This window comes from Schistosoma haematobium, chromosome ZW, assembly GCF_000699445.3.
Source record: "Schistosoma haematobium chromosome ZW, whole genome shotgun sequence".
NCBI lineage: Eukaryota > Metazoa > Platyhelminthes > Trematoda > Strigeidida > Schistosomatidae > Schistosoma > Schistosoma haematobium.
The window spans coordinates 49,824,746-49,833,966 of record NC_067195.1 but is presented as its reverse complement, the minus strand read 5'-3'; the positions used below and the strand labels follow the sequence as shown (position 1 = coordinate 49,833,966).

Below are 9,221 nucleotides of genomic sequence, written 5' to 3'. Positions count from 1 at the left end.
CAACCAACGCGGTCACATATGCCCGGAATATTCGTCTCCTAAATAAAGCTTGAAAGACTAATACTTATCTTCCGTGCCGATGTGTATGTTGATATGGATAACTCATTAATTTCTCAAATCACTTGATTATCTTACTTCTAGCGGTTTAGGATTTTTAAAAGGTTCTTTTGCTTCAGTTAGAAGCATATGTATGTAGGGTGTTTTGCTTAAATTTCATCACTTAGAACCTCGACATCTGTTCATAACTAGTGAATCAAAAGTCAAGAGGATGTCTTGGCAGGGCTTAAAAGGTGTCAAAAGCGTTCTGGTGTTTTGATTCTGAGAAAATGTGTCCGCCATTAATTCTAAAATATTGCCAATTTTGTATGTTAAGTTCTTTTTGCCAAATGATGTTGCTTCTTTCAGTGGTTATAAGAATCAAGCTATGTTTCACATAGAGTGTGTACATTTCCACAGTCACAGATTCAATCAGCACACACAATCTCTTCACAGCTATAATTTGTTGAGAGGTTGGTTCTCAGCTTGTTCGGAGTCCTTGGAAAGAAATCACTTCTATAAATCGTAAACACTGACTCAAGTCCTGGCAATAAACAAACTCATTACTTCTCCCTGTCTGGAGCTGTAATCTCATTTTGCACTTCCAGTATTGGTGGTTCCTTGGTGATTAGCGACGCGACCATCTCATAAAGTCTACATCATATTGATACCCACTGAGCTGCGCCTTATTGTTTAGAAAGTTTGGCTTCTAATCTTCAGGTCTCGTGTCCAATCCACACCTTACCTACTTTGGTTTTCGGACCCAGGTTGTTTATCTGAACACGTTGGCATAAAGGGGCACCGAATACACAAGTCACTTGATTTGTATGTGGGCTGTGATATTGCCCGGGTTCCCAGACCGAAGCAAGTGGTCTTCTTAGGGGGCCACACCCGAAGCCTTCGACCTAAAGGTCTGATCTACAAGGCAGTGGAACAACTTTAGGAGATGCGGCCCTTTGGTAGCTGGTGACTAACAATAGGTTCGTACACCATTTTTCCACTAGTATACTGGAGCCCACGTGCACCATTACTTTGAAGTCAGGGTTATTCAAATCCCCTAGGTAGATCCGCTTTATCCACAAACCCGGTTATAGCGTCAGACATTCGTTTTTCGTCCTCTCAATTTCGGAACCAGGTACTAGCACCAGCCATTACGAGTACTCTCAAAGCATAATACACAAATCTGTTCTTTAGAAATAACATCCAATAGAACGTAGTGTCTGCCTAGACTATTGATAACAAATATGTCATTACTTTCAATCCTCGAGATAAAGTTGTGAACCATTTTATTGGAACTGCGCTCAACCTCAAAATCATTTGCTCGTTTTTTCCGTGTTATTGGTTAGTTTCTTAACTGGATATACACTATACCTAGTTAGGTCCCGCTAGGTTTTTAATTATTATGTGGACGGGTCTATGGTATGATTTAGGTACGTGGTACCTGGTGTTATGACAGACATATCCAGTAAAATGGACCAAAAAACATAACAAAAACTAGCACTACATATACTCATTATTGTTTCTATCATTATAATGTAAGATAGGATGAGTTATTTGCATTGCCACATTTCAGTGATAAGATCTTTAATAATTATGTAATATTTTAGCTGAATGGGACCGTTGGGTTATAACGACTGATGACAGGGTCAAGCATGATGCTCAATTTCAGTTCCTTAAACCTGTTGGTGGTTATATAACCGGTAAGTTGCGTGTTGATTTGTAAACGGACGTAATTTGCAAGGTGACCAAGCAAGAGTTTTCTTTATGAAGTCAGGTTTATCAGTTATGGTCTTGGGGCAGATATGGTATGTTATATTGCTTAGGTTTCATAAATAATATTTCTAGGGCTCTTGCAGATATGGATATGGATGGAAAAATGGACAAGAAAGAGTTTTCAATAGCTATGTTCCTTATAAAAAAAACATTGGAAGGTTTACCTTTGCCTCCTACTTTGCCTCCAGGTCTCAAGAAAGATCCTCAACCCGCATTTATTACATCAGGTGTTACTCTTTCATTGAGCTTAGTGAGCGATTCAGGTAATTATATTTAATGCATCCCTTATGAGTTTGACCATGAGAACAATTTAAATGTAGTTCTCAATGGTCACAAACTAATTTTCAACTTGTCGAAGTTGATAATAATACTAAATGACCCTGATGTTTGGTTCTATTCAAAATCTAAACATTTCTAACAACCTAGTAATCTGCAAGTTCACTTCAAATTAAACAGATGTCCGGCATTTTGCCTCATGAATAAATACAATCGACATTTCACTTTGAATGTAAATCGTTTCCTTCAGGTATGAGAACATATTCATCGTTTCACCTCATTATGTTCATTCTCTTAGCAAACTTTACGTTCTGATGTTCTTATCCAGCATGATAAAGCGATTGTCAAGATTCTTTTTGCCGATTGGCTTTTGTATCGTAAAGTAGTACCATCTAGTACAAACATTGTTGGTCAGTATATCTCTAGAATTGACGATCTCAAACATTTCTTTTGCAACTATATTTAGTTAGTCTATCCGTAGTCGGATTTGCTAACATTCAAAAGCTCGAGCTTTTTTCATCATTTTGCAGACTTGTGACCTTTTTTCTGGGTAACCGTATATGCTACAACAGCTGTAGACAACTATGTGTACAGATTGATCGAATACTCTTATTCTGTGAAAATGTGTACATTTAGTATCGTCATAGTAATCTACCATTCCTCCTGTCTAATAATTACTTGGAATCTTATTTTTACGATTGTTTTCTCTAAATAAGGACATAATGGTCTTTGTTCTGTATCATCAAACGGGCAAGATTCTAATCCAGCATCTACAGCTTACCAGGATTGGATTATAACATCAACCAATCGTCCACGCTATCGACTTCTTTTCAATCAACATGATCGAAATAAACGTGGCTTTCTCACAGGCGTAGAAGCAAGAAGTATCCTCTCACAATATGGCCTTCCAAATCCCATACTTGCTCATATCTGGTAATGTGATTACATTTATTATCTATTTATTGACGTGTTGTTAAATATTTGCTCTCCAGATGGTAAGTGTCCTTGTGGTCTCACTTTTTATCAAGTTTGGCCTTTAACAACTGTAGCTTTCAATGTTAATCCAAGTATCAAAGGAATTTGAAAAGAAATAAAAGTTAGCAAATATTTCATGATCATTTTTAAGAATGCTTTGTATATAACTAAATAACAGTATCAGTGTTATGAACGGGGAATTAAGAAGCCCAGACAATTACGAAAGCTATTTTCTTGGGACGTTATTGCATTTCATTCAAAACCTGTAAAACACTTATATTTATTTTTGTCCCTATCTTATTCTACATAACACGAGCTTTCGTTCTATGTATCATTCACTAGCATACCCTTTTTTGTTCCAAAAATATTGTAATTTAAACATTATATTTTGCACTATAATTTCTACCCTAATTCCCTGTTCGGGCATAACTGTATTTTTCCAAATTATCCTACGTCGTGGTCAAGATATGCACTTATTTATTCATGTACATTTTTGTAGTAATCCGAATTCAGAGAATCCAGAGTTTAGTGTTCCAACTGTCTTGTCTTCTTTCACTCGCGTGCTTGCCAACCAATCAGGATTTAGAATAGTTCTCTCTACCCCAATCGAACTCACGCGTATTAGACTCAAGGTTAAGCCACTCAGCCTAACGCGTCAAGGTCATAATTTAGACTACACAGACCAAGGTCAAGTCATAACAAGTATCACGGGGTAAAAGCGATCCAAGGTCATAACAACTGGCGACGGAGAATTTTTTTTCTTTCCTATATTGATTGATCCAGTACAAAATGCCTGTTTCATTGGATGACCTTAAAACTATTCTTCAAATGCAGCAAGCACAAAATGAGGCAAATCAGACGAAGCTTTTGGATGCATTCGCACGAATGTTCTCATTACAGTCGTCCTCAGCTTGTCAATCAGATAAGCATGAAAGCATCATAAATTCTATTTCTGAATTCCAGTATGATCCTGAAGCTAATGTCATTTTCAGTTCGTGGTTTCACCGCTATGAAGATATTTTCCGCGTTGAATGCTCGCATCTTGATGACGCAGCAAAAGTCCGCTTACTCTTAAGAAGACTGGGAACACAGGAATATAATAAATATGTGAATTTTATCTTGCCGCAAAATCCACGAGATGTATCATTCAAAGATACAGTCCAGATTTTATCTGATATTTTCGATGAACAGTCCTCATTATTTAATACTCGCTATAAATGCTTCCAAATAACGAAATCTCCAGAGGACGATTATCTCACGTATGCCGGGAAGGTAAATCGACAGTGCGAACGCTTCAAAATAAACGAAATCACAGCGGACCAATTTAAATGCTTGATTTTCATATGTGGTCTAAAGAATGAAGAAGATGCAGATGTCCGTACCAGAATGTTGGTACTCATTGAACAAGAACCAAATATGACATTACAAATGGTCACAACCGAATGTCAGCGGTTACTTAATCTCAAGCATGACACTGCGATGGTGCAACAGAAGGGTAAACCTTCCGGTTCTGATTCAATTAATGCGCTCCGATCCATAAAATCATCGAAACAAAACTGTACAAGCATGAAAAAACCTGCCAACCCCCCATCACCATGCTGGTTCTGCGGAGCATGGCATTTTGCAAAATTCTGTCCGTTTAAGAATCATAAATGCCGCAAATGTCATCGCATTGGCCACAAAGAAGGTCATTGTTCGTTAAATAAACGCAAGACTAAACATCGTAGTGAAAATTCAAAGCAACAATCAAATAGTCAGATTAAAACCACGTTTGCAACCTTTAAAGTTGGATTTAAAAATAGGCGGAAATTTGTAAATTTATTAGTAAATGGAAAACTTATACGACTTCAGTTAGACACTGCTTCTGATGTCACGTTGATTTCAAAGAACACATGGCACAAGTTAGGATGCCCATCCATCCGACCGACAGAACATGTCGCCCGAAATGCGTCAGGAGACATAGTAAAGTTGACAGGAGAGGTCCTATGCAATGTTCAACTTATGGGAAGTAAATTTACAGATGTTTGTTATCTAACAAATCGACACGATTTAGATCTATTGGGATTAGATTGGATTGCACATGTTGATACTTTGAATAAATTATTAGATGAGGTATGTTCTCAAAATGTTTCCTATGATTCTATCCAAATCCCTAATGATATTTCTAAATCAAATGTCTCCGACGAATCATCCTCTCTGGATATTAACGAATTAAATGCTTCTGATGAAACATGTTCTTATGATCTTTCTGAATCAAACAATTCAAATGTTATGTGTTCTCACCATGTCAAATCTAATACCGCCGATTTAGTACCTTCTCATAAAATTTCCAAATCGAATACTTCAGACAAAGTATGCGCTAGTGAAACTGCGGAATCTCATATACTTCGTTCTGATGTTATGTCTACATCAAAGTCTTCTGTTTCCTCTCAATTGTCGTCCGTATCTTACATAAATCATCTTCGACAAAAACATGCATGTGTATTTCAAAACAAACTGGGGTGTTATAAATTCACCAAAGTATCCTTATCACTAAAGGAAAATGCAAAGCCCATTTTCAGACCGAAACGACCAGTGCCTTATGCTGCTCTGTCAGTCGTTGACCAAGAATTGGACAGGTTAGAAGCACTAGGTGTTATTGAGCCAGTAAATTATTCATCGTGGGCTGCACCCATAGTGGTCGTGAGAAAAGCAAATGGAACTGTTCGCATATGTGCTGATTTTTCCACTGGCCTAAATAATGCTCTAGAAGATCACACGTATCCACTTCCCATACAGGAAGATTTATTCATCAAACTAAATGGAGGAAAGTGTTTTGCTAAAATTGACCTGGCTGACGCATATCTCCAGATAGAAGTTGATCCAGCCTCCCAACCATTACTGACGATTAACACCCACAGAGGTCTTTACCAATATAAGCGTTTACCTTTTGGTGTGAAACCAGCACCAGCTATCTTTCAACAAATAATGGACACTATGTTGGCTAATTTGCCAGGAGTCGCTGTCTATTTGGATGATGTAATCGTTACAGGTTCCAGTAAGTCCGAGTTATTCAATCGACTCGATACTGTTTTAACCAAAATATCTGAGTGTGGATTCTATCTAAAAGAAGAGAAGTGTACATTCTTCATGAACTCGGTGAAATATCTTGGTTTTGTTTTCGACAAAAATGGACGACGCCCGGATCCGGAAAATGTACGAGCTATCCAAAATATGCCTCCCCCATCGAATGTAGCAACTCTGCGTTCCTTCCTTGGTCTTATCAGTTATTACAGTAATTTCTTGCCACAATTGCATCGCCTCCGGGCACCCATGAACCAATTATTATCCAGTAATGTAAAATGGAATTGGTCCACTAAGTGTCAAAAATGTTTTGACGAAGTGAAGTCATTATTAACGTCGGATCTACTCCTTACATATTTTGATCCCTCGCTGGAAATCGTTGTTGCTGCAGATGCTTCTGACTATGGTATCGGTGCCGTCATATCCCATAAGTTTCCAGATGGAAAAGAAAAGGCTATCGCACATGCTTCCAGAACATTGACTTCAGCAGAACGCAAGTACAGCCAAATTGAGAAAGAAGGATTGGCATTAATTTTCGCAGTAAAAAAGTTTCACAAGATGCTGCATGGCAGAAAATTTACCTTAATCACTGATCATAAACCCCTATTATCAATTTTCGGATCTAAGAAAGGTATACCAGTTTATACCGCAAACCGCCTCCAACGATGGGCTACAATGCTATTGGGTTATGATTTCGTTATCAAATACAAATCTACCTCTGATTTTGGCCATGCTGATGCATTATCGCGCTTAATAAGCAATCATAAGCTTGAAAACGAAGATACTGTTATCGCTTCTATATCAGTGGAAGAAGATGTAAGCAGAATGTTGTTTAATTCAACACAAATTCTTCCAGTGACAGCTGCTCGAATCGCTGAACACACTCGCCGCGATCCTATCTTAAGACGATTATCTACATTTATCCAGCGTGGTTGGCCCCCACGTATAACATCTCATGAACTGAAACAGTATTATCAACGACGCCAATCTTTATCCATCGTCAATGACTGTATAATGGTTGCTGATCGCGTAGTGGTTCCGTATAACTTACGCTCACTCGTCCTGAAACAACTGCATACAGCCCATCCAGGTACTGGAAGAATGAAAGCTATTGCTCGAAGTTATGTATATTGGCCTAATATCGATGAACACATCGAAGATTTCGTGCATGCGTGCAGAAAATGTGCTGAGGTTTCTAAGTGTCCACGAAAAGCTGAACTACATTCCTGGCCATCTCCAGAAGAACCTTGGTCGCGTATACATGTTGATTTTGCTGGCCCATTCCAGGGTACGTACTTCCTCGTTTGTGTTGATGCTTATTCAAAATGGCCGGAGATTTTTCCTATAAATCAAATCACTTCGCAACAGACTATCATGAAGCTACGGCAGTTATTCTCCCGTTTTGGAGTTCCAGATGTTCTCGTGACAGATAACGGCACTCAGTTTATTTCTTCCATCTTCTCAGATTTCTGCAAGAGGTTTGGAGTCAAACATGTCCGTTCACCTCCGTACCATCCACAATCGAATGGTCAGGCCGAAAGGTTTGTAGATACCTTCAAAAGAGCGCTACTGAAGGCAAAAGGGGAGGGAAAGATAGAGGAGATTCTTGATGACTTTCTCTTGGTCTACAGAACAACTCCAAACCCATCAACACCAAATCAAATGTCCCCAGCAGAAATTATGTTTGGTAGAAAAGTAAGAACTGCCCTCGATGCCATGAAACCACAGCAAAGAGACATCGGAAAAAGAAACAGAAAGATGGAAAACCAATTTGATCGCCATCATGGGGCGAAACGCAGAATTTTCCAGAAAAATCAAAAAGTATACGTCCGCGATTTCCGATATTCACCTCCACAATGGACCAGTGGACGCATACTTAAGAGACAAGGGAACGTAATGTATGTGGTGGAAGTTGAAGGACAGAAGTGGACACGCCATGTCAACCACATACTGGAAAATGCTGGCACTTCACAGAAAACCGAGAAATTAGACTCAATGTGGAGAATCATTCTGGACAGTTTTGACATAAAATGCTCAGCGACTCAGAAGACCACGCAACCTGAACAAAGTCCTATTAGGAAAGCATCACGGAAACGCAGAAGACCAGATATTCTACAGGTAGACCCAAAGAGGAGAACATACGTTTCCGAAGGAAGATATCAATGATGATATCTCAGCACTTACCTGTATATAGTAACTAACCATTTTTTTTTATTTTTTTTTTAAAGGGGGAAGGTGTTATGAACGGGGAATTAAGAAGCCCAGACAATTACGAAAGCTATTTTCTTGGGACGTTATTGCATTTCATTCAAAACCTGTAAAACACTTATATTTATTTTTGTCCCTATCTTATTCTACATAACACGAGCTTTCGTTCTATGTATCATTCACTAGCATACCCTTTTTTGTTCCAAAAATATTGTAATTTAAACATTATATTTTGCACTATAATTTCTACCCTAATTCCCTGTTCGGGCATAACTGTATTTTTCCAAATTATCCTACGTCGTGGTCAAGATATGCACTTATTTATTCATGTACATTTTTGTAGTAATCCGAATTCAGAGAATCCAGAGTTTAGTGTTCCAACTGTCTTGTCTTCTTTCACTCGCGTGCTTGCCAACCAATCAGGATTTAGAATAGTTCTCTCTACCCCAATCGAACTCACGCGTATTAGACTCAAGGTTAAGCCACTCAGCCTAACGCGTCAAGGTCATAATTTAGACTACACAGACCAAGGTCAAGTCATAACAAGTATCACGGGGTAAAAGCGATCCAAGGTCATAACAATCAGTATAGGGGTTGCGGAGATTGTTAAGTTTTGATTGAGATCACTAACCGATTGATGTTAGGCCATCATTGAAAACCTGGAAGCACTGGACGGCCGTTTCGTCCTATTATGGGACTCCTCAGCAGTGCGCATCCACTATCCTGCTCTCGGGACTCGAACCCAGAGCCTTCAGTCGCGCGTGCAAACGCTTAACCTACTGGACCACCGAGTCGGCATCCAATGGTGTTAATGTCTAACCTCAACCAATCCGCGAAGTTGCGCAACCATCTTCCGTTGTACTGAAGTAGACACCTGTTTCTACCCGACA

At 38.9% G+C, this 9,221-nt stretch overlaps 1 protein-coding gene across 1 annotated transcript in view; it reads left to right on the top strand.

Annotated features, from left to right (window-relative positions):
* Positions 1–9,221, top strand: part of ITSN1 (Intersectin 1 (SH3 domain protein)) — a 76,366-nt gene continuing 67,145 nt past the window's right edge. The window contains exons 1-6 of the mRNA XM_051211648.1: positions 1–83; positions 1,644–1,736; positions 1,778–1,841; positions 1,882–2,072; positions 2,802–3,018; positions 3,078–3,597. Coding sequence (XP_051071732.1) covers positions 80–83; positions 1,644–1,736; positions 1,778–1,841; positions 1,882–2,072; positions 2,802–3,018; position 3,078 — 570 coding nt within the window. The 5' untranslated portion in view covers positions 1–79 and the 3' untranslated portion in view covers positions 3,079–3,597. Of the gene's footprint in view, positions 84–1,643; positions 1,737–1,777; positions 1,842–1,881; positions 2,073–2,801; positions 3,019–3,077 lie in introns of the transcript that reaches the window.